The following is a 26,979-nucleotide window of genomic DNA, read 5'->3' on the forward strand; positions in this document are numbered from 1 at the left end:
AGGTCAACTCTTGATTTTCCTTGAATGGTTTATCCACTTTCTGGATTCCTGTAATAACTCAGTCTTTTCCTTTCACTACCCTGGCAATTTCCAGGCTCCCAACGGCAGAGCTGGGATACAATTAGACCATGGTATGATGTGGGGTCAGTATGTTTCCCAAAGCATATATTTGCCAAAAATAATTTTTGTACTGTCTGTTTTATATTATCAATTTAAAAATTCTTTACCCCATCATTAGTACAAATAAGGCTTGATCAATTCTTGAAGTTTTACCATGTACATTTTATCTTTCCATTTCTGATGTTTAAAAATATATTCTATGTAGCTTATAAAAAACTTGAATATACTTAACCCATTTTTAAGAGAAAGTTTTGTTATCTGAGCTGTTTGGAAATTCTTTTGCTTAATATAGAGCACATATGAATTAAACATATGAAAAGCATACATATTGAATTGAAATGTCCCCCAACCTAGAATAATGCTTATAAGAAAAATTATATATATTTCTCATGAGAAAACTCTGATAATGAAACAATACAGTATAACTCTGCAACTTAATATGTAAGTCAGCAAGGATACAAATACACCCTCCTTTTCCCTGTCTCCATCCTCTGGCACTTAAAAGAATTATTTGGGAGTTAACATAATTATACTTTCAAGAGAAGCTGTTTCAAAGAAAAACAAAAATTTATTGTAGAGTAAAAAATATGAACAAAGATTTCCACTCTTCTTCTTTGGCTCCAATAATGAAATTTGCTTTCCTTTCCTTCTTACTCCTTTGAGATTTTAGGGGACTTTTGGTTCCCTCCCCAAGGATACAAGAGTTCTCCACAGTCTACCTTAAAAACTCCTCTGGGGAGAAAGTGCTCATCCAGACTACACAGCAAAGATCAGAAGCATACCAAGTAGGGAGGGTGGGAGGCAGGCAGCAAGTTCTTTACAGCATTTCTGTAAAGAAGTGCATATCTTGAAAAGTCTAAGAGTTTGGCTGCTTTTTATGATCACCATGCACAGCGGCAGTGGTAGTGATGGTACTTTTCTCCTCTTGGGGAGAAGGCTCCCGCGGGCCTGCTCCCCTGCCCCCCACCTTTGGTAAGGCACTGAAGGAGACTCCCCTCATTTTCTCTTGGAGTCTCCTGGCTTATTTCTTGTAACATGTGCTCACCTTAATGAAATCACGTATGAAAAAGGACTGTCCTTACACTGTATCAATGGCTGTGGTACTTACTGATTTTCTTCACGCCCAAATCAACGTTTTGTGTGGTTTTATATCTAGTTGCCAGGAAAGCAAAGATAAATATAGGACTACTAAAAGAACACATTATAAAAGAAAGCAAGATATTTAGATAAAGCAGCAGGCTGCAGCTTTTTCACGAGATTAATTAAAATTAAATTATAGAGGAAGAAAAAAAGTCCTGAAAATCAGTGCTGCATTTGGGGAAATGTAGAGAGTACACTTGAGTTGGATAAACAAAGTAAGGAAAAAAATGCCACGTTACATTTAAAATTTAATTAACATTGTAATAAATGTACATCAGTTGAATGAAGTTAATTTTAAAAGGGAAAGGTTACGTCAATATTCCAGCAGGTATCTTTCTTAGTCAAGACTCAAACACTGAGCTGAAGATACCTTTGGAAGAAAAGTTATCAGACTTCAAGATGGCTTTCTCTTTAGACTGAAGAAATCAGTAATGAGTCTATCACAGAATTTATAAAGCACCTTCCCATAAAGTACATGATCTCATTTGAGCTCTCAACAATGCTGTGAGGCAGACCCTGTTAACAGTGGAAGGTAGTACATAGATCTGAGGACCGAATATTGACCCCACCACACAGTCACTGTGTGAACTTGGGAATATTACTTAAGTGCTTTGTACCTTGGTTTCTCCATAGGAAAAGTGAGGATGATGACTGTCCCTATGTCATAGCTATTGTGGGAGTGAATGAGATAATAAATACTTTAATACAGTACCTGGTCCATGGTAAGTGCTCAATAAATGCTGCTATATGTTTACTAGTTACAGGTGAAGAAACAGACTAGGAGGGATTAAGTCCAAAGTCACAGGATTACTAAGTAGCAAAACTACAAGCAGAATTCTAGACTGGATGTATTCCTACCACCTGTACTACCTGTAAATATCTACTTTTAATTAGAGTACAGATCTGACTTTTGCACTATTTTTACAGTCTTTTCTGTGCAGCTGAAAATGTCATCTGAGTTTGACAAATTCAATGGCATTATTAACATGATTTCCTATTTAAAAACACCAGTCTTTTAGTGGAAATGTAAGTTAATCACAGGCATTAAAAAGGAATGGTCTCTATGGACAATTAGGGTGGCCACTACAACCTCGGGCTACAAAGGTTCACTTTGGTTTTTCTTTAAACCTCAGCACAATGGAATTCTACAGTCTGTTAGTTGGTAGACAGCAGAAATATACCCAGCTCTGTGAGGGCAGGGATGTCTGTTTACTGCTGCATCTCAAGACTAGCACAGTCATTAGCAGGTGCACAAACGTTTGTTTAATGAATGAATATTTAAATGAAAAATACCAACTTTAAAATATGTCCTTAACAGTAGGATTCACTTTGCTCTGATACACTTTCCTTTCTATTTTTAAATATATGATAACTAAAAAGTCTAGCATACAGTAACCTACCCATAAAATAGGGAATTTTTATCAAAAGATTCAGAGTAAGAAATAAAAGACTAAATAAGGCCTTGAATAGCTTTATTGAAATCTGTATAAATAAACATGCACATTTCAAATGTAAACTCAAGTGAACTCAAGTGCAGACAAAATTTTAACCTCTGTCATGCAGGAGGTTAGTTTACATTAAAAAAAAAAAAAAAGGAAAAGAAAAGAAAAAAGAAAAAACCCAAAGCAGCTTTTAAAATACCAGGATGAGAAACCAGCTTTAATATCAAGGTATAAAGCAAAGCCATGATCAACATACCTCATTTATCCTGGTTCAAATGCATTTTTTTCTTTTTACTTTTAAATGCTAACATAAATAAATAATTTACCAAAATGTGCACTCACAGAGTGAACTTTTATTTACAATACACAATTTATAATCTATTGTATTTGATTAGTTCAAGTGAAGAACATTATACTTTTTGCTTTAATAACAGTGGGACACAAAGCAATTTCTCAGGTAGTCGATACGGGAAATGTGCCCCAGCGTTTAGATTTCCTATTAAAGGCAGTATTGTATGCCAATTGACAATACATTCTTTCAACTAGATCAAAGGGAAAAAGCAGCAAATAAAAAATGTTTCAAATGTTCACACATATTTTTGGCATCCTGGATCCTTGAATGTGGTGAACTAAAATCAAATTCAAGGTTTGTATGCTTTATATACTGTACAGGTTCTGACTCTGGAACATGCAAATGCCAATTCTCTTATCATAAGTTACCTTCTGAGAAAAGCTGTAAGGCTATGGTGAATTCCATCAGGAACACACAAAGAAAGTTAACAGACCTACCTTTAAAGCCAATTGTCCATTAATGATTTAAAGACCAATCTATGAAAAAAATTTCTCATCTAAGCTTGATGCAATTATTACTATGGATGCAGAATACTATTAAATGTCCTTATATTACAATAATTGGGAGCGCTAAAAGTTGCCAAATTACCAAAAAATGGGGTAGAGAAAAACAGACAGCAAAAATTTTAATTTTGGACCAACACCAGATTAAAGATATGCATTTTAAAGCAAGTCACAAAGAATTTGAATGGCTAAGAAATAGATCCCAATAGCAGAAAAAATACTTACATTTAACTGAAAAATGGCTTTAGATGGAGTGTGAAATCTAGAACCTGTTTCCACAGTAGCAGTAAAATGAACATTATAATCTGGATTTCTAATGATACTATAAAAGGAAACAACTTTTTCAAGATTGTTTCTTGTATCATGATTTGGTTTTTTAATAGGCCCACATTGATTACCAGGGATAGATTTGAAAATTTGGTTTTCCAAGAATGCTACTGCAGTATGTGTCATGTTCATACTGCAGCTAAATATCATAGTAGTATACGTGGCAGCCTAATGCACATGAACTAGATTATCCAAAAACTAAGTTCAGCCATAGTTTTCTTGCAGTATTATTAGAGCAAAATAAATGACCAACATCCACAAATTTAACATTTGTCATCAATTAACTCACATCCAAAAAATTAAAGAAAACATAATTCATCAAAACAGCAGCAAACTTAAAAGGGATTTATTTGTGATTTCCTATATATATTTAGCTTGTAAATACAAGACTGTAAATGTATTAAGAGACAATTTCTGTTAAAGTTTTCATTGTGTTTCACTTCAAGTACTGCACAAGTTAAAATCTGATAAAGGATTTACATTCGCTTATCTGAAACTCCCCATCTCAGATTTCTGTTTAATGTGGTGGGTAACTTCATCATTTCAATAGATACCACCAGCAGGAAAGTCTCTCTTTTATGGCTTCTAGGACTTTCATTAGTTAGTGTGCATACAGTTTTCGTTTTCTATATCATTGTCATTATCATTGCTATCTTCATCACTTTCTAATGGGATGCCTGTGGCAGCTGAAGCACCTTTAGTTTCTCGGTCAAGAGGAAAAAAGCCAGTTCCACTGAAAGTGTCTTGTCTCTGGTAGAAGAGTACATACGCTGCTTTGGACTGTTAAAACAAACAAAGGACGTTAAAATGGTCATGATTTTCAAAGATCACATTAAATTTACTACCAAGTTTGAGCTGGCAACCAATTTTGGTGATGGCATAAATCAAACAGAAAAACCATACATGGTCAAATGGAAGTTACCAAAATTGATTAAATATAAGATGACTTCTACACATACAAGAAGAATGGTCACTGGAATTAACATGTTTATTCTCTTCTAAGTTAGTTGGACAGATAAATAAATGCAACTCTATCACAGATTAACCTAGTTACTCCAACATGAAATAGAATTCTATGCCTTCTTCCCTCCTGTCTCTAAGGAAAAGGTACGCTTTCTCCTTTCTAATAATAATTGCTTCATTCCGTTTGCTCTGGAGCCCAACTTTCCCTACTATCTTAAGGATATCGTTCCATCAGTCATCACTGTGTATCTTGAATACACAGTGTCCTTATCTACTGGACTCTTTGGCATAAGAAATACTTAAGTGTTTTCTCATCACGAATCCCTCTCCATTCTCCCTCTCCTCTAGCTGCCACATACCTCTCTTCCTCTTCCTCACAGCCAGGCTGCTAGACACAGTCTAACAGTCCTGATTCGCTCCGAGGCACACTCCTTGATTCAGTGTGATATAACTGCTGCCCCAAACATTTTATGAAATAGCTTTCACTAGGGTCAATAACCTCCTATAAACAAATTAAATGGATGTCTTTTTGGTTCTTTTAGTCAGTCTCTCTAGCATTTAATGCTTTACTACTCCTCTTTCCTGCCTCAAACCATTTTTGGCTTTTGTGACACCACTTTCCCTTAGATCTTCTATCTCTAGGATTTCTTCTGACTTTTCTGTAGGTCATTAAATCCTGATCTTTAAAAAAAATCATTCTCTGTCCTCAGCCCACCACTGTTTCTCAATCTGTATCTGCTTACCAGGTGAGTTCTTTAAACATAGGGCTTCCATTGCCACCTAAGACTACAACTTAAATTTGAACTTAGGCCAGTTCTCACCCCTGAACTCTAGGTCCTATTAGTCCACCTATCTATGGAAATTTCCACAGAGCTATCATACAGCTACCTCAAACTTCAACGGCAAATTTTCTTCCAATCTTGGTGAATGGCGAAGTGAGAGTCATCTTCAACTTCTCCCTCTCTGCATCTCTATATCCTTACTTACATCTCATCTTAATCAAGTTCTACTAATTCTATCCAGTAAATATCTCATAAATCCATTTTCCCCTTGTCTAAACACTTACTACCACTACTTTAAATTTAGAAGGTCTTATTGCTTAAATTACATGACAGCCTCCTTTCTGCTGGAGGCTGAAAAATGCTTTCTGCTTTTCTCAGTGCCTTCCAATCTGTCCTCTACAGAGTTCTCAGAGAGATGTTAAGATGTAATTCAATAAAATATTCTTCTATTGCTTAACAATCATCCAATGCTTCTCACAGCCTTTAAGAAAAGGTCTAAACAACGAAGAATGTCATCTTTCTTGATCTGAGTGCCAAATTTAACTCCAGCCTAATTTCTGCCCCAAATTCCTAACAAGTCTTTCCTTTCAGTAATACCAAGTTATTTGCTGTTGCCCTAAATGCCATGTTCTGTCATGCCTCCTTGCTTTTGTGGGTACTGTTCTCTTTGCTTAGTGCTTCTTTTGTCTAATTTATTCCCATGTGAACTTGCTGACTCCGGTCATACACCACTTTCTCCACGCAAACTTTCCTGCCCTGGTCCTGTGTTCTTAACCCCAAATCAGTTGAGACAGCTGTTGCCTTCCTATGTTGCCAAGATATTTAATAGCACTGATCATATATAATCATTACTTTACTTCTCTGGCATGTATAGATTGTAAGCCTGTTGAAATCAGAGAGAGCAGTCTTTTAGTCTTGTTTAGAATAGAGTCCTGTGTATGGAAGGTACTCAAATACTTGCTGACTAAACGAATAATCATCATTAAGATGCAAAGTAACATCAAATTCATATACTGTATATAAATAATATATCGTGTATTTGAAGGCAAGATTAGGGCAGTGTTGTCAAACAGGCTTTGAAGGAGGACGTAGGCAATTTCAGGATGTTCTGGCTGAGAGATTAAAGAGGAGAGCAAAAGTGAAAAGGGAGGGATATGACTTGAAATTAGAAGTTTAAATATAAACTAGAAATGTAGTTAACTTAGGCATATGCACATTTTAAAAAATATTAAGAGTTCAAGTCTCTGTTATATGTTATAGCTATAGGGAGATAAGCAACAGTACATAATTTACATATGTACGCATGTACATCTATCTATACATAGATAAAAATATAAAATATCTGTAGAGAAACAGTTCAAAATTATTTCATATTTGTTCATTCAAGACAGATTAAAACTATACCAATAATTGGGCTCATAAGTTTATTACGTTGAACAATGTAAGTTGGAGACTTTCATTCATTTCTTTCCTTTTTTTCTCTTTTAAGGATTGGCCCCTGAGCTAACAACTGTTGCCAATCTTTTTTTTTTTTCTTTCTGCTTTTTCTCCCCAAATACCCCCAGTACATAGCTGTATATTTCAGGTGTGGGTCCTTCTAGTTGTGGCATGTGGGATGCCACCTCAGCATGGCCTAATGAGCGGTACCACATCCGCGCCCAGGATCCGAACTGGTGAAACCCTGGGCCACCAAAGTGGAGCACGCAAACTTAACCACTTGGCCACGGGGCCGGCCCCGAAGGCTTTTAAATTTAAAGCATTATAAAATAAAAAAAAACCTAGTCTCTGCCCTTAAGGAATATATAATTTAAAGTGGGAAATAAAGTAAAGCAGTCAGTGCTTCCTTTATCAACAGAGAACCTCTATGGAGGAAATATCACATGAGCAAATATTGTATGTCTCATTCTTTGTAATACAGTGATTAACACGTAAAATTTACAGAAAGGTAAGATTTATAGAAAAACAAACATACTAGTCTTTCTTAATCAATCAGTGTCTGATAATAAAAATCTGCTCTGATGGGAGGCAAAACAAACACCAATATTTTGGCTCCAGCTGTGGCTGAAAAACTGATGCAAGTGTGAAGAGATGTAATTTCCTCATTTTCCTACTATTCAGAAAATATCATAGCAAGAAATGCATGGGGTTAATTTTTAAAATAATCTATAATTTGTTTTATCTAATTATATCATTTTGAGTTTAAATGTTTAACTGTTATAAAGGATAAGACTTTAATTTAAAAATCATAGGTTATGGTAAGGCCTTTAAAGGACTTTTTTCCTATTTTAGCCTTCTGACTTTAAGTAGTCAATGTCTAGAAATGTCGCAGCCTATTTTCCAGAGAAAAATTTTATTTTCATGAGAAAACTCCAGTTTTCTGGTTGAAAACTACTAGAAAAAATTTCAAATTGCAATTTATGCTTCTGTTAGTAGGCAAATTTAGAAGACAAATTTCCACTGAGGGGACAATTTTACACTTTTTAAAATTCGAGCAAGTCTCTCTTAGCTACCAGAATAATTGCTGGAATGTAGACTGCGGTGCTCTCAGCTATCGGAACAATTGCTGGAATGTAGACCGCAGTGCTCTTTGAAAGAGCGGATCCCTTGATTTTCAGGAAATCAGTGGCATACTTACCACAATCTGGTCTTCAGATGCAGTTGAGACACTACTGTCATCAAAGTAGTACCATTTTCCATCATCTTTATTTTTTGCAAAAGCAGTATCTAATGAAAAAAACATAATCACTTCTGTGACTGAACTGATTTCCGGGGGCAACCCTCAAAACTTTAAAATCATTTATATAAGGAATAACTATTAAAATTACATGATAATCATCTATATAAGGCCTATATCTATTAGATATTCAACTGATTCCACTGATTAAAGGTTTTTAGAATAATTTCCTACAATCTAGATGCCTAAGATACTTTTCATGTAAGTTGAAATTTGTGACTTTTCCCTCTCAGGGACAAGCAGAACAAACTTATTATTTTTTAATTCACAGAATAGCAATACTAATGACAGTAAACGGTAATGAACATTTATGTACTGCTTGTTGTGTACCAGGTACCGTGCTATGCACTTTACATGGATTATCTCATAAAGAAGGTATTATCACCATTATTCTTGCAATTTTAGAGAAAGGGAAAGTGGGGCACCCAGAGAAGGTTAATTTGTCCAACTGTACAGCTGTTAGGTAGGATTTAAACCCAAGTCTGTCTCAGATTCCAAAGTTTGAAATTTCAACCTTAATTTAAATTTTCTACGACAAATATTTTCCCAACAATATTATCTCATTAATTTGCAGTGGTTTTTACACCAGAATCTTTTTCAGTCTTTAACAAAAGTACAGAGCAAGAGAAAGGTAACAAGGATAATTAATCTGCACAATTCTTTTTCTTTTTTTTTTTTTAGGAAGATTAGCCCTGAGCTAACTACTGCCAATCCTCCTCTTTTTGCTGAGGAAGATTGGCCCTGAGCTAACATCCGTGCCCATCTTCCTCCACTTTATATGTGGGACACCTACCACAGCACTGCTTTTGCCAAGTGGTGCCATGTCTGCACCCAGGATCCAAACTGGCAAACCTGGGGCCACTGAGAAGCGGAACGTGCACACTTAACCACTGCGCCACCGGGTCAGCCCTGCATAATTCTTAAAGATTTGCTTTATCTTCAAGTTAAAAAAACCCGCCTCCTTTCCCATCTCATGCTTTGTAAAACTACCCAATAACTGAGGAAACAAAGTTGTACAATGTCCCCCAAACAATTATCTGCTGTCGCAGCTTCTAAAAAGTGACACTTTATAGGCTACACCTTCTAAATAGTTCTACCCCTCACAAAACAAAATGTCTCCTGGCTGGAGGCCTCTTGTGGGTTGTAAATTTGTCAATCTGAACTCAAGACCACTGCACTCACAAATTCAAAGAAACATTGTTAGACTGAATAAGAAGACAAGACCTACAGTAACATGGTTTATCAGAGACAAATCCAACAAAAAGAACACAGAGTTTGCAAATCAAATGATGATATCAAAAGAAAGCTAGACTAACGGTGTTTGTAATTCTGAGAAAAAGATGGGAGGGGAAAAAAGGCTGTCAAATCCTGATAAAAGGAACAATAGAGTAAGAAGAGCTATTTATTACAAACATAAATGAAACTAATAATGCAAAACAACTAATAAAAATGTTAGAGGAAACATAAATCAACACTTTAGTAGGAGTCCTGACAAATCTCACTGAAACAGAATGAACATCGAAACCAGAGACAGTAATGATCTGACTGCAATTGATAAGCTTAAACTATTAGAAAACACCGAACTCTATGTGTGAATGGAGAAAACATATGTTTTTCAAGCACACAAACGTTTAAGAAACAGACTAGGTATTAAGCTACGAGGAAACCTTAATAAACTCGTAAAGATTAATGTAATATAGACAATGTCCCCAACTGTTATGTAATAAAATCAAAGTTAAGAACAAAAGGAGAGCTTTACAAAAATCATATATTTGGAAAAACATATGACTAAATAACCTTGGGCTAATTAGAAAATCAAACGAAATTAAAAATATATATAGAATTGAAAGGCAATGAAAATACATTTCAAAATTTACGAGACAGAGATGAAGCAGTATTTAGAGGTAAATTTATAACTTTAATTATAGCTGTCAATAGAGAAAAAAGAGAAATGGAAAGCAAAAAGCTGACAAGCATTCAATCCAAGAAGTTGGAAAAAGAGCAACAGAGCAAACCCAAAGTAATAATAAGAAAAATACACTAAAGGCAAGAGAAGAAATAAAAAATATACCAAAGGGAAGAGAAGAAATCAATGCGATAGAATACATATATGTAATTACAAAAAGAAAAATTTAATAAAATGGAAAACTAATTCCTCAAACAAATTACTAATATAGACCTCTTGGAAGACCAGTTAAAAAGAAAAAAGAGAAAATAAAGAAAAAGACCAAAATACAGCAGAGGAGTATTATAAACAACTATTCTCAAATAAATTAGAAAATACAGATACATTTTTAGAAAAATAGAAAATGCCAGCACACATTTTGGAAAAAGAAAACTGAATAGACTTTAACAAGCACAACATAAATAGAAAAATGTATGGCTGTAAAGTCCAGATAGTTTTACAGGTAAATTCTACTAGACTTTCAGGAAAAGTTAATTCCTATAGTACACTAGGTACCTCAGGAAACACAGAAAGAGTAAGCCTGTTTTATTAGGCTAGACTGTAATTTTGATTCTAAAGTAAAAACAATATAAAAAAATTACAAGACCATTTCACTATGAATTAAATTGTAACATCTTAAAATTAGTTAACTGGGTACATAAAAAAATACTTCAAGATAAGTAGGATTTATCCCAGGAATGCAAAGACGCTTCAACAGAAAAATCTATCAACTAGAGATTGTAGACTGGTATAACTGTCCTTAGGAGCTATCTGGCGTGCTTAAATACTCCATTACCCAGCAATCTCACTTCTGGGCATGTAGCTCAAAGAAATTCTCACAGACGGGACAGTAAACAGTAATGTCTATCAGTCATGTGGTGGTAGAAAGTTAAAGACAATTTGGACGTCCACAATGAAGTGAGCAGAGAGGGAAAATATGGCAGATGTAATCATGAGCGGCTAGGATCAAGAGACCAAAAGAGCACAAAGTAACATGCATATGTTTTTAGCATCAAGAGAAAAAAGATCTATGGCAGAGTATCAACAATGTAAATTAACAGTGATGCATGATTTATAAGAGCACATACATCAATGAACACCCTAGAAAGGGAATGGGAGGGAGAATGGTGCAGGACAAGAGCCCTGAACGGAATAGTGGTGATCCTGTGCTTTGAACTGAGGAGTATTAACTCAATCCTCTACTCCGGATGTAAAAATGTTCAAAAGCGGATTCATTCATTAATCAACATTTATTGAACAACTACTATTTGTAAGACACATCTCACATTTCCCCTTTAAGAAGTAATAAATATCTTAAGGAAAATGGAGTTACCAAACATCATGATTTTAGTAAAAAGGTAAACTGTCAACTTACAGTGTCCTCCTCCCATCCCTCCATAGTGGTTGGAAACAGCAATCAAATTATAGCGGCAAGGACCTGCATTTGGATTAATCAGGAATTCTGACATGTCCAAGTCACTGTTTAAAAAAAGAGATCAAGTTAGTTTTATCTTTTCTCTAAATGCAATGAATTCTATTCCCTTCTGTCAAGTGTTGTTTGACTTTCATTTATATATACACATCTCTCACTAAAGAAATTACTAAGAGTCAAATAACTTTATAAAACAAATCATATATATATCCCTGAGATTTGAATGTTTTGGCAAAAATTTTCTTACGGGTTGAGAATTTAAAAATTCTCCACTGATTGTTGTTAGTCATCACCATTTACCATCTGGGTCCTTTTTATTTTTATTTTTTGTAATTTTTAAAGTCATTTTTAGGAATGATTTATTTAAGGAAGAATAAAGGGATAGTGAAAAACAACTTTCTTAGAAATTTTATAATGATTTAAATATACCTCAACTCCAACATTTATTGTATTTTTTCCTGGTTTTGATGATGAATATACCCCAAATGGGCACGCTCTCTGAAATGCAACAGAATGTTTATAATCTGTCATGCATAAAACTGGAACATGACCATCGTATTGCTTATCATTATTTTTGGTTATTCTTTTTGTACTTGCATCATTAAAAAACAACGATTGTAAATTTCAAATACATCTCTAATAGGTTCTAGCTTATCACTACTTCTGGTTCTTCTTATATTTACATTGTCAAAATGCTATATTCTTGAAAACTTTGATGGCTCATAATTTTGTTCAAGAGAAAATTACCATTTTTTCCCATAATTGCAAAACATTTTCAATTTATAAATACCAATTAGAATAAGCAATCCAAAGAATGTTTTCATTATTACCTCATCTATTTCCTTCTAACCACCTTGGAATACATACCTGCCTTCAGCATTTGTCTACTTACTAACTGTATGAAGCAGACTGATGCACAAATATCATAAAATATGAAAGAAAACTATCAATGTTCTTTTAGCAAAATGGGAGAGTACCAAGTTCTTGTAAAATATTGTGTGAAGTCCTTCCTGGACTACATGAATGAGAATAGAATATCCCTTTCTGCCTTCTGAATTGTCAATTATGTTTAGTGAAAGCTTAAAAAAAAAAAGAAAGGACTACAAAGATGCTGCCTCCAGACTTCTTTATACCTTGTTACAAATATGATGTTATACCCCGGACAATGCAGTAAGAAAACTGAAGGATGACACGATAGGTATGATTTATTATACTACTGCACCATTCTTCCAAGCAATTCCATTATTCCATTTTCATACTACTTTAATATTTTTTTAAAAGCATACTCAGGAATAACTGATAATTAATGGTGAAATAATTTCTAGGAAAAACAAAGTCACTAAGATCCCATAAAGTATCTTAGATTTATAAATAGGGTCAATGAACCCATAAGATATACGTAACACAGAATGAGTTTTATTTTATTTTATAATTTTTCTTATTTTTATTTTTTTTAAGATTTTCTTTTTCCTTTTTCTCCCCAAAGCCCCCTGGTACACAGCTGTATATTTTCAGTTGTGGGTCCTTCTAGTTGTGGCATGTGGGATGCCACCTCAGCATGGCTTGATGAGTGGTGCCATGTCCACGCCCAGGATTTGAACTGGCGAAACCCTGGGTCACCCCAGAGGAGTGCGCGAAGTTAACCACTTGGCCATGGGCCGGCCCCTATTTTATTTTTTTTAAAAGTACATTTTCTCTTTGTTCTTTGAAAAATCTCTAAGAAAAACAAAAACTGTTACTGATCCTTACAAATTGTTGGAACTACTCAAAAATATACTCAAAAACTGACACTGGGTCCAATGCTACCTGATGTTTAAAAAAAGTTAAGAGTTGCCCAATGTTTATGAAGTACAATCAAAACTTACTTGATAGGAAAGTCAACTAAAGTATCCAACTTGTCTCTCATGTATCTACTGTAAGAAAATCGCTTGAGATGTACCACAAGCACTGGAGGCAGGGACCACAAATCCAACTTCTTTGTGGCTTGCTGATGTTCTTTACAATTTGGACAATACCTAAACATAAAGAGAAATATTTAAAACTTGACAGAGGTAATGAAAATAATGGATAAAAAAAGTTTGGAGAGTTCCACATTTATTCAGTTAGCAATTAATATATGTATGCCTAATATGTACCAAACTGAAAGGAACTCCTATTATTATTTTTACCTTCAATACATTTTCCAAATAGATACAACTATTATAAATTAATATGTAAATAAATAATCAAAGAAATGATGAGGGCTAGATTATTTACATTTTAGTAGGCTAAAAAGACATATATGTATCACAAAACTGTGCTGAGATACAGGTATTAGAAAATCTCAAAAGTCCTGGGCTTTAATGGAATTAATAACACCACAAAACACATCATTACCATTTTCCTAAAAAAGCCTCTCTCAAAATGGCTACACAGCTAAAAATTGTTGGGAAAAAGTAACTAAAATTAATTATTCATAGTAAAATGGCTATTATGGAAAATAGAGTAATGAGATCAAAGCTTAACATAATATACTTTTAAAGACAATCTCATCCCTCTTAATAGACTATTATCATATAAAGAAATCCTTATTATTTAAAATGTCAAAGGGAATTTAGTTATCACTTTTTCAACTTGATGTAGCACATACCTAAGTATAAATCCTTGAAAAAATAATTAGAAACAATTATTTAACTTTGTCTCTTACCAGGGATCTTCAGCACCTAGCTTTTCTTTTGTTGTAAAAAGCTCAATGCAATCTTTTAATTTCACAAAGGGTTTTTTAGGAGGTTTATATTCCACACTTTCATGTTTTTCAAAATCCTAAAGAGAAGTATTTCTTGAGTTAAGAGAACAAATGAAACAAAACTTATTTTAGTGATACCATCTTACTATGAACAGTAATGAAAAACTCCTAAACTTTCTCAAAAGAATCATAAAGCTATTTCAGCTGAGATTTACACCACACTTGGAAAAACTCCTGTATATACACCTATATGGACGACTCAAAAGGATAAACAAAAAGCATGTTCCAAACCAGCAAGCCTTTTCTCTACTAGTACATAACCAATTTTCTTCTGGCAAAATAAACACATTCGGTAAAAGAAGGAGCGTGAGACGACAGTGTGATCAACATGGGAAGGACAAAGGAGGAATGAGTGAGGACTCACCTCAGCGGCATTTTCATCAAAGTATCTTTTTTTCAAATCTGGATCCCAATCCAAAGCAAGAAAAGATCTTTCTAAGGTGGAAAACATATTTTTTCTTTAAAATTTAATATGGCTTAATGTTAAAATTAATGTGTTTTAATATTAAGATATATACCAGAATAAACAAATAGCAGTCTCTTCTGCTTGCACTGGCGATCGTGGCAAATTGCTGTTTCTAAGCCATTAAAATATTTTAGGAGTTAAACAAAAAAGATATGAAACTTAAGCATAAGTCTAACCTCCATTTAAAAACACTGATGTGTTTTAGTATATTTAGAAATTAAGGCTTTTAAGATTTTTAGATAGATAAATGTTATTTTTCATGAGTATTGAATTTCATGGTTTTCATCTAAAAAAAAAAATAACATGCTTTGCTCAAATTCAGTGTTCAAGCCATTTTTCAGACACTTACCATCTAGCCTAAGCTGCCTATCATCAAATCTTATATGCCTGGTATCGTCTTTGATGTAGTTGATATCAGTATTGCCTAAGTTGTTGAACTGGAATGTAAACAATCGTTTCTTGTGTCCCGTGAGTTGACCTTTGCAAGTGTCCTCAGTACATAATCCATTTTCAGAGTCATTATCTCCTCCAACTGAATCTTCAGACTGACTGTTTTCATTCTCGGAGGGAAGTTCTTGATCCTGACTGGATTCATCATCTGGTTCGTCTGTTTCCATTTCACCTAATTTTAGATATTAGAAGTCTTTAAATAAACCCAATGCTACATTTAAAAATTATTAATACTAACATTACTTTTCTCTGGCTTGTAGACTGTTTTTAGTTCCTTAGTCTCCTCCTCTAACTTTTCTCTGAAGTAACAATCCAAGTGAGAAGTTTCTGTAATTTAACAGGGAAGCCTTACTTGGCGAGCCTTCTTCGTGTATGCCATTCGGGCCATTCCCATTAATATTTTGGTCCTTACAGCAGTGTAGGGATCCTTCAGTTTCTTCGGTTTCAGTAGATATTTTGACATATCGGCTTAAATAAAATCAGAAATCAAACAAGTTCAGTTCTACAAAGGTAAAAACTTAAGAAAAAGTTTCTCTTTCAAGAAACAAAACTTTTTAATGCAATAACAGTGGTCATTCAGTAGACTCAAGGATAAATTCAAACTCAAGGGGCCGGCCCAGTGGCACAGTGGTTAAGTCTGCATGCTCTGCTTCCGTGGCCCGGGGTTTGTGGGTTCGGATCCTGGGTATGGACCTACACACGGCTCGTCAAGTCATGATGTGGCAGCACCCCACACACGAAACAGAGGAAGACTGGTATGGATGTTCGCTCAGGGACAATCTTCCTCACCAAACAAAAAATACATAAATAAATCAAACTCAAGATATAGTACCAGAAGTGCAATTGAATAATCATTTGTGTTTTGGTTGTCTTTATAGAAAGAAGTCAAATTGTTACTTACAGGGTTTTAACATCTTTCTTTTATACGTTACAAGTTCATGGCAAATAATTTCTCGGCTTAAAAAAATATTAGAAGAAGATGCTCATTTAGATGACCTATATATTATTGCTAAGATTACTTATAATTGTATAATGTGATCTTTATAGTTATGGGACTATAATGATTAAAATAGGTATGGAAAAAAGACTGTTAAATATGTCAGCTATAAAGGATAAAAGAAGGAGATCAAATGGCATTCTTGATTATCTTATAATTCACATCAAGGTTTTTGGAAGACAAAATGAGTTGCCTTACAGTACTGTCAACGATGAACGTTTATCCTTATAAATAAAACTATTTAGTAGTATGAGTTCTTGAACAAACAGCGTGTATAAAGAAATGAAGTGCAGCTGGCCCTGTGGTGCAGTGGTTGAGTTTGGCATGCTCTGCTTGGGCGGCCTGGGTTTGTGGGTTCAGGTCCTGGGTGGGAACCTATACCACTTATCAGCCATGGTGTGGCAGTGACCAAGATATAAAGTGAAGGAAGACTGGCCAGTTGTTAGCTCAGGGCTAATCTTCCTCAAGCGAAAAAAAGAAGAAGATTGGCAGCAGATGTTAGCTTAGGGCTAATCTTCCTCAGCAAAAAAAGGTAAAAAAAAGAAAAAAAGAAAAAAAATGAATTGAAGCATCTGACATTTGTTATGATATGAGTGCATACATGATAAATTCCTATTTTCTCCCAACTGTAAACTTCTGGTGTAAAACAGCTAAAAGAATTCATTCTTCCTGGGTTTGAAATTACTGTTTTACATCATCAAGAAACTGGATTACACTATAATTTTTAATATTTTTACCTGTCTAAACAAAGTTGCCACAATACAGACTCACCTTATTATATTCTCATAGTACCTTGCATGTTTACTTTTATGAGGTATTTTTCAAATTTTGTTAATGTAGAATTGTCTGGCACTTACCACATTCTCAAAAGCAGGAGATTATAGAGTTTATCTTCAGTATTGTTCCGTGGTACAGCCATAAGAAAAGGCTGACCGAAAAGTGAAGAACCAGTATGGTGGGTGTAACTTGAGTGTCTAAATTTTTCTCTTAGGCAAACAGGAATAACCACATGCTCTGTATCTTCTGTCCTATTGATGTTAATTTCAAACCTACGAGGACAAAACTGACCATAAACTCCAAAAATTTTTATTTCTTTTGAATTTTTTGTCAAGTGATATTCTATACAATGAAATTTATACTTACACATAAATATCATCCCGTTCCATAATACTAGTAAGGTTTTCATCCATAGCGAATATTCTGTGAAATCTATGATTGTATATATCAGTAACTATCATCTAAAAGAAAATAAATTTCTATTAAGCTGGTTTTACAACACTGAGAAACTAAACTCCAACTTGTATACTTCAAACCCAGAAACATCTTACCTTATCTGCAGGTACTCCTGACAAAGCAGATAATGCAGTACAAAGATCAAGTATGTTTCCAATTTTGGGGACAACCACTTTGTACTAAAAAACAAAATTGTAATGAATTTATTATGTTGGAAAACATATTCAGTAACTGAGACTGACCTCACATTGCTTCCTCACATTCACTTGGCATTTGGCTCACAGTATCTGCCTCCAATCTGGTCATCGTCCCTGGTGACAATATCCAGGTGGATGGTTTATCTTAGCCTTAGCTCCCTGGCTGCTCAATTCAAAGACCTGCACTTGCACTCCACTGTAGTTCACGTGGACCTTGTCATAACCTGCTGAACCTTTGACACCCTAAACTCTGAACAGGTTACTCTCTAACCACTGCTTACTTTTCCTGGAAACTCACTCCTTCCTATTCTTGGCTTGCATTGAGATCTCTAGTCTTTTTAACTCTCCGTTTTCTCCCAGTTTACTGCCTCCTGAGTGTCTTCATGCCCTTCCATCCAGACCCCACACGATACATCACTTCAACTACTCCACTGTAAAATCTTTAACCACGTTGTTATTCAGTTTTGTTCTTGTTATACTTTCTTAGAGCTGTTCAGATAGGCTGGAGAAAACTGCCTAACTTTAGAGACTGGTACCCTACAAATTCACCGTGCCCAACCTCAAGTGATCCTTCAACACCAGCCGGAAGTTATTTGTTTACTCTCTCAATAACTATTTAAAATCTCCATTCCTTAGGTTTCCTATTCACCACTTCTACCTTCACTATCAGTGGAGTACCTATTTCACCTAGAATACAGAGGCTACTAGATGGGAAAATCTCTAACTTCCTGTCTCCCCTTCAAACTTGAGTCTAAAAGATCCTTTTTTCTTTCAACACATGGAAAGAGAATCAGGTGTCACTTTTCCCATTCAAGGCTAACCCTAGCATCTATGCTCTGATCCCATCCTCTTCTGCTTCCTCTAGAACCTAAACCCAGCAATTATCCTTTATTTCATTTTATCTTGACTCTTACGTGAGTACTGGAATATATATATATATGTATATACACACACACACACACACAAGTCTCTCAAAAAACAAAACAGTCCCTCATTGCTTTCCTTCTAATAATTCTCCTCTAATTATCTTTCTCCTCTGCTTATAAAAAACAAGGTTAAAAGTAATGTCTATACTGACCATCCTAACTTCCGCACCTCCCATTCACTTATCTATCCACTCCTGGCTTTCGTCTGCACCTCTTTATTTAGCCTGTTGCCAAGGCTGTTAACACTATCAATCAAATCTTTACCAGTCCTTATTTTATTAAGCTCTCCGTAGCATGACTGCTCAACACTCTCCTCTAAAGCATTCCTTTCCCTACAACAATACTTCTTATTCTTTTCTACTGCCCAGGTCACACCTTCTTTTGAGGCTCTTTGCTAGTGTCCTTTAGAGTTTTATCCTTAACCCTCTTCTCAATTCTCTATGTTCCCTTTAGACTAGGTGACAATATATCCTGGTCTGCTTTGGCAAGTCCTGGATTAGCCTGCTATCCTGATGTAATTATTAATAATGGTCCCTTTTATTTTTAAGAGTTCTGTTTTAGATGGTGAATTACAGGGTCACCTTAGCCTTCCATGATCTCATCCTTCTCAGACTTTCACTACCATTTTCAGAGAACGCACCACCCAACTTCTATCTCAAGCACAGACCTTTCTCTTCTAGTCTAGACACATAAACTCAATGTCCATTGGTATCTCTACCTAAGTTTTCCTCATGCATCTCAACATGTCCAATACTAAACACAGACTTAGGTCATGTTAGGCCAACATATCCAATACTAAAACACGTTTCTTCTTAAACCTTTCTTCCTATATACCTCATTAATACAAAGAGCATCACTATCTGCTCAGTTTTCCAATCCAATAAACTTGGCATCGTCTTTGAATACTCTTAAATATTTTCACCTCCTATATTCAACTGGTTCTTCTATCTAACTTCATCCTGACACTAATCTTAAGAGTTTGAGCCCTTGTCATTTGTCATCTGATCACTGCAAAAACCTCTTACCTGGTCTTAGTACATCCGATCTAAGCCTTTCCAATCCAATCTTTGCACTAGCCAGTCTTCTTTCTCAAATACAAATCTGGCCACAAATCTCTCTATTTATTAAGCTTCAATGGCTTCCCTAATCTTCAGGCTAAAGTGCAAATTCCTCTCATGGTATCAAAGTTTTCTGTGGTCTAGCTTCTAGTTTCCATATTATCCACTTGTAGTTTCCAGAAGTGGGCCATGTCCTCTTTTGCCTTCAACTCTTTGTACATGCCACTCTACTGGTCTATAATCCTTTAATTCCAGCTTTCACATGCTTAAAACCTAATCATCCTTCAGGATTCAACACAGGCACCAGTGCCAGTTTGGGTAGGTTACTCCTTCTGTATGCTACTACAAGTACCCTGTCATAGCACTTTCCACACTGCAAACAAGCTTGTTGCGAACAAGGACCAGGATTACCTTTGTATTTCCAGCACCTTGCACAGTATGAGAGTCCAATACACAATACACGTCCAATACAATTACTAATAAATTTCTTTGACCTACATCAACTTCAATGATGGGAAAACTCATCAAGTAGGCTAACTCAGCTAACTCCCCTTCCTTTCCAGCTGGTTAAAGTATAGTGTTAATAAGGCTAACATTTTATATTTGAGTTGCTACTGCCTCCAGTTGGACAAGAAATCCCAATTCCTCTGGGATTGGGCTCTGACCTCCACAATTTTACAGCTTTGGTCAACAAAACTGACAAAATCCACATAGCTGAAAAGATAATTTAAAACCCAAATTGTGGTAGAACATTCAACATATGCCTTATGGGTTAATGTGTAACTTGAATGTAACCTGCCTCTGTATAATAGAGATTTCTTTATACTATCAGCATGAGAGAGTACTGTCTTTAGCACGGGGGAGTACTGTCTTGAACAAACATGCTGTTGGAGTATCTACATTCATTTTTTTCTTGTAATACATTTTTACTCATTGTTTTATACTCTTCTGTTATTCTATATTATACTCATTGGCATATATTTGCAAAGTTACAAACTTAGAGAGGTTAAGGGTGTAGTTTAGCATCACTATAGTCTCGCTCCATTGAAAAGAATGTTAACAATCCTATACTTATAAATATCTGAATAAATGAGCATCTAAAGGATGTGATTTTAGAAATGTGAACATATATTCCCCTGGCCAAAAATAAAAGCAGGTCTTTATTGGCCCTGCTCATGGATAAGGGCAAGTACAATGTCTTTCTTGCTCTCTATAGTACTCTTGACACTAATAGATGAAATACTGATGTGAGGGCATCAGGTTCGATCAGTTCATGAAGGAAACATAAAGGAGCAGGAAAATAGGTAAAATGTGCATAACTGAATCCAGTACATGACTATTCTCTACTATTCTAAAATACATATATAAATATATATACTTTTAATACCACCTTCTTTAAAAAATTATTTTGAGGTCATAATAGTTTATAACATTGTGAAATTTCAGGTTACATTATTATTTGTCAGTCACCATATACATTTGCCCCTGTGCCCCTTATGCCCACCTCCCAAACCCCCTTCCCCTCTGGTAACCGCTAATCTGTTCTCTTTTTCTATACGTTAGTTTATCTTCCACACAAGTGAAATCATTTGGTGTTTGTCTTTCTCTGTCTGGCTTATTTTGCTTAACACAATACCCTCAAGGTCCACCCATGCTGTTGCAAGTGGCAAGTTTTTGTCTTTTTATGGCTGACTGTTATTCCACTGTATGTGTATGTGTGTGTGTGTGTGTATCTTCTTTATCCAGTCATCAGTTGATGGGCATTTAGGTTGCTTCCACGTCTTGGCTATTGTGAATAATGCTGCAATGAACAAAGGGGTGCATAAGTCTCTTTGAATTGCTGACTTCAAGTTCTTTGGATAAATATCCAGTAGTGGGATAGTTGGGTCCTATGGTGTTTCTATTTTTAATTTTTTGAGAAGTCTCCATACTGTTTTCCATAGTGGCTACACCAGTTTGCATTTCCACCAGTAGTCTATGAGGGTTCCCTTTTCTCCACATCCTCTCCAATGTTTATTTTTTGTCTTGGTAATTACAGCCATTCTGACGAGTATCAGGAGATATCTCATTGTACCTTTTTTTTTTTTTTAAAGATTTCATTTTTCCTTTTTCTCCCCAAAGCGCTCCCAGTATACAGTTGTATATTTTTAGTTGTGAGTCCTTCTAGTTGTTGCATGTGGGATGCTGCCTCAGCATGGCTGGATGAGCAATGTCATGTCCGTGCCCAGGATCTGAACCAGCAAAACCCTGGGCCACCAAAGCGGAGCATGCGAACTTAACCACTCAGCCACAGGGCTGGCCTCTCATTGTAGTTTTGAGTTGTGTTTCTCTAATGATTAGTAATGCTGAATATCTTTTCATGTGCCTGTTGACCATTTGTACCTCTTTGGAAAAATGTCTCTTCATATACTCTTGCCCCCCTACCATTTTTTTTTTTTGCTGAGGAAGATTAGCCCTGAGCTAACATCTGTGCCACTCTTCCTCTACTTTATATGTGGGTCACTGCCACAGCATGTCTGATGAGTGGTGTGGGTCCGTGCCTGGGATGCAAACCCACAAACCTGGGCTGCTGAAGCAGGGCGTGAACTTAACCACTGTGCCATGAGGTCTGCCCCTCCTCTGCTCACTTTTTGACTGGGTTGTTTTTTTTGTTGAGTTCTGTGAGTTCTTTATATATTTTGGAGATTAATCCCTTGTCAGAAATATGATTCGCAAATATGTTCTCCCAGCTGGCGAGTTGTCTTTTTGTTTTGGTCCTGGTGTCCTTTGCCTTGCATAAGGTCTTCAGTATGATGAAGTCCCATTTGTTTATTTTTCTTTTGTTTCCCTTGGCTGAGTAGACATGGTATTTGAAAAGATGCTGCTGAGACTGATGTCAAAGAGTGTAATGCCTATATTTTCTTCCAGGAGTTTTATGGTTTCACACCTTACTTTCAAGTCTTTAATCCATTTTGAGTTAGTTTTTGTATATAATGAAAGATAACAGTCACTTTCATTCTTTTGAATGTGGCTGTCCAGTTTTCCCAACACCATTTACTGAAGAGAATTGTATGTTCTTGGCTTCTTTGTCCAAGATTAGCTGTCCATAGATGTATGGTTTTATTCTGGGCTTTCAATTCTGTTCCAGTGATCTGTGTGTCCATTTTTTTTTTTTTTTTTTAGATTTTTATTTTTTCCTTTTTCTCCCCAAAGCCCCCCGGTACACAGTTGTGTATTCTTCGTTGTGGGTTCTTCTAGTTGTGGCATGTGGGACGCTGCCTCAGCGTGGTCTGATGAGCAGTGCCATGTCCGCGCCCAGGATTTGAACTAACGAAACACTGGGCCGCCTGCAGCGGAGCGCGCGAACTTAACCACTCGGCCACGGGGCCAGCCCCACTGTGTGTCCATTTTTGTAGGAGTACTATGCTGTTTTGTTTACTATAGCTTTGTAGTATATTTTGAAGTCAGGGATTGTGATGTCCCCAGCTTCATTCTTTTTTCTCACGATTCCTTTAGCTATTTGGGGTTTTTTGTTGCATCATATGAATTTTAGGATTCTTTCTTCTATTTCCATGAAGAATGTCATTGGGATTCTGATTGGGATTGCACTGAATCTGTAGATTGCTTCAGGTAATAAGGACATTTTAACTATGTTTATTCTTCCAATTCACATGCATGGAAGATCTTTCCATTTCTTTACGTTATCATCAATTTCTTTCAGTGTCTTATAGTTTTCACTGTATAGGTCTTTCACCTCCTTGGTTAAATTTATTCCTAGATATTTTATTCTGTTTGTTGCAATTGTAAATGGGATTGTGTTCTTGAGTTAGTTTGTTATTAGAGTATAGAAATGCAACTGATTTTTGTAAGTTGATTTTATACCCTGAAACTTTGCTATAGTTGTTGATTATTTCTAATAGTTTTATGATGGATTCTTTAGGGTTTTCTATGTGTAGAATCATGTCGTCTGCAAACAGCAAGAGTTTCACTTCTTCCTAATTTGGACACCTTTTATTTCTTTTTCTTGCCTAATTGCTCTGGCCAAAACCTCCAGTACTCTGTTGAATAGAAGTGGCCAGAGTAGGCACCCTTGTCTTGTCCTTGTTCTCAGAGGGATGGCTTTCAGTTTTTCACCATTAAGTATGATGTTGGTTGTGGGTTTGTCATATATAGCCTTTATTATGTTGAGGTACTCTTCTTCTATACCCATTTTATTGAGAGTTTTTTTTTATCACAAATGGATGTTGGATCTTGTCAAAAGCTTTCTCTGCTTCTACTGAGATGATCATGTGATTTTTATTTATCATTTTTTTAACATAGTCTATCATATTGATTTATTTGTGGATGCTGAACCATCCCTGCAGAAAGGGCTATATTTTTATAAATACTTCATATATTGTGCCCTTGTTGACAGTAAACCCAAATACTTCCACTATAGGAAGAAAGTTTGTACTAGAAACCAACCATACTGACTTTCAGGCTCCAGAACTGTGAGAAAATAAATCTCCACTGTTTAAGCTCCTCAGTCTATGGTATTTTGTTACAGCAGCCCAAGCAGACCAATACAACTATTATGCTCTAACAAACTGCACTATCAGGCTAGAACCCTAAGCCAAGGATCTTTAGTGAATGATCTTCTAAAGCGAGAACCATGTCTACCTTAGTTTACCAAACAGAGCTTTACACTCAATAGGTGCTCAATACACATTTCAATAAACAAAATTTTTGAACACTTCTGCATTAGCACCTACAAGTCATGAGGGTTGGGAATCCACAGATTTACAAAGTCCCTATCTGCAAAGAACTCACGGTTTAGGGGAGAAAAGATAAAGTAAACCAAATGTCATGATAAAATGTGACAGGTACAATAATAGAATTTAGGGGAAAAGAAGGTAGAAGAGGAAGGAATCTCTTTTATTAGGACGTGTCAAGTGTCAGAAAAGGATTAATTGATTAATAAAGGGAAGAAAATATAATGCGTTCCTCTGCAAAATGTAAAGTAATCCAACTGTAATGCTAGGCAATGGAATCAGGCAGACAAGTGATATTAAGGCCTACCACAGGGCTCTGGGAATAGATAAGCAATATTTGATACTCCAAACTGTTAAAGATTAGAACATTACTGAAGCAAGTAGTTTTAGTCTAACTAAATTTTCATTTCTCTTCCGAGTTTTTAAGATGTCTAAAAACTACAGGTATTTAAATATACCATTATCTCATTGTATCATGAATCAAAATGTATAGTAAGTATTAGTTTTACTTCCAAAAGCCACTAGGAAAAAATTACAATTAACATTAAAGATAGTTCAAGTTAGGAAAATAATACCATGTTATTAATATTTGTGAGCTAATATTCATCCCAACATTGTAAAATCAAACAACGTCTCATTTTTCTTTGATGGGAAAAAGCCTTTGAGGATTTTGCTTTTAGATGACAAGCAGTAATACTGTGCACATCCCTCACCCTCCCTTTCAAGATTCTAAAAAGTAGTACTAATTCCCAAAGCATTTAGCTTATAAAATCTCTTACACAAATAAACACTATTATTGAATTGTGCTTCAGACAAGACTCAACACTAATTTTTAATAAAAATAACAAACGCAAAGAAAATAATCATTACTTACCTGCATAGGTTTGGTAAGTGGATCCATTCTAACTAAATAAACTTCCAAGGTACGTTCTTTTTTCATGGGCAATGGAAGTGTCAAGTAACAAAAAGGATCAAACGTCACTGAAATCTTAGCACATTCAGGACAAACTAAAGTTGATTTGAAAAGGCCATGAAATATATCTACTATGATAGAATCATTTCTTTTTAAATGGTTTTCCCAGGCTTCTTCAGCAACTACCTATAATGAAAGCAGACACATTTTATACAGAGATACCACATTATTATTAACAATGGTGACAATATATTGTTAAATTTACCTTATCGGGCCTTCCATCAGCATCTTTTAATTGTATATATGGTTTTTTCCTAATTCTATTCAAATCTTCATGTAGTCCATCTAACAGGAAAGCTAATAGCTCCTGGCAGTCCTGCTGCTGGTATCCAGAGAACTGAGGTGCAAAACGTCCTACCTGTGTCTGTAAATTGTAAAAAAAAAAAAAAAGATCGATTTTAAAAAAATTTGTAGTCGATTCTCATTATTCACAGATTCCATGTTTGTGAATTCACCTACTTGCTAAAATTTATTTGTAACCCTGAAATCAACTTATGGCACTTTTGTAGTAATCCAGATATGATAATTACTAACTAAAAATATTTTTAAAATGATAACTAATCTGTAATATAGAAACAAATGTTAACCTGAGAAAAGAACAAGGAGAAAATATGGTAAAGTTTTGTAGGAAGGATTGGGAAACACTAAAGAGCATTATGATACAATAACATTTCTGAGTCACTAGAAAAAATCACAGTTCTCATCTAGTTTCTGTCTATAAAAAGAGGATGAATCTCATAGAGATAATAGGAATATTCATGTTCATATATAATTTCCTAGTCTTTGCAGTACTAAGTATTTTTTTGTTGAGACAAAAGAAATGTGAAAGAAAAAAGTTAGACATCAAGAACCTATTTATACATAATTTTAAGAGAGTATCTGGCAAAATAAAACTAACTGGAATCATGGGTATGGGCCAAGAAATGGTTTCTCTCCAGGCCAGCCCGTGGCATTGTGGTTAATTCTGCACACTCTGCTTCAGTGGCCTGGGGTTCGCAGGTTTGGATCTTGAGTGCAGACCTAGCACCACTCGTCAAACCATGCTGTGGTGGCATCCCACATGAAAAATAAGAGGAAGATTGGCATAAATGTTAGGTCAGCAACAATCTTCCTCACCAAACAGAAAGAAAAAAAAAAGAAATGGTTTGTCTGAACTAGTTTGTCCAAAGTTTAGAAAACTGAAGAAGAAAAATACAGGAGTTGTTTGACTTGTTTTTTAGCTTTTAAGAACTAGTGTATGTTAATAAAATGTTACTTAGTAGATGTCCTATATATGAATGTCACTTGTTTGTATAAAAAAATTGCTGAAAACTGTATATTCTTTTTAAAAGTTTAAAATTTCTCATAAATCTAATCTATATAATTAGGCAAACTTTTTTAACAATATAAAACTAAATTTCAGCTCAATTCTTATTTAAATGACA

At 35.2% G+C, this 26,979-nt stretch overlaps 1 protein-coding gene across 2 annotated transcripts in view; it reads right to left on the reverse strand.

Annotated features, from left to right (window-relative positions):
• Positions 1-4,214: 4,214 nt before the first annotated feature.
• Positions 4,215-26,979, reverse strand: part of USP15 (ubiquitin specific peptidase 15) — a 133,451-nt gene continuing 110,686 nt past the window's right edge. For both annotated transcript variants that reach the window (XM_046653118.1, XM_046653110.1), the window contains 13 exons: positions 25,761-25,919; positions 25,457-25,681; positions 17,767-17,850; positions 17,582-17,676; positions 17,296-17,487; positions 15,794-15,909; positions 15,341-15,613; positions 14,890-14,960; positions 14,427-14,542; positions 13,606-13,755; positions 11,684-11,787; positions 8,265-8,353; positions 4,215-4,664 (listed from right to left, as the gene is read on the reverse strand). In XM_046653118.1, coding sequence (XP_046509074.1) covers positions 4,482-4,664; positions 8,265-8,353; positions 11,684-11,787; positions 13,606-13,755; positions 14,427-14,542; positions 14,890-14,960; positions 15,341-15,613; positions 15,794-15,909; positions 17,296-17,487; positions 17,582-17,676; positions 17,767-17,850; positions 25,457-25,681; positions 25,761-25,919 — 1,857 coding nt within the window. In that variant the 3' untranslated portion in view covers positions 4,215-4,481. The remainder of the gene's footprint in view (positions 4,665-8,264; positions 8,354-11,683; positions 11,788-13,605; positions 13,756-14,426; positions 14,543-14,889; positions 14,961-15,340; positions 15,614-15,793; positions 15,910-17,295; positions 17,488-17,581; positions 17,677-17,766; positions 17,851-25,456; positions 25,682-25,760; positions 25,920-26,979) is intronic.

This window comes from Equus quagga, chromosome 1 (genome assembly GCF_021613505.1).
Source record: "Equus quagga isolate Etosha38 chromosome 1, UCLA_HA_Equagga_1.0, whole genome shotgun sequence".
NCBI classification, from domain to species: Eukaryota; Metazoa; Chordata; class Mammalia; order Perissodactyla; family Equidae; genus Equus; species Equus quagga.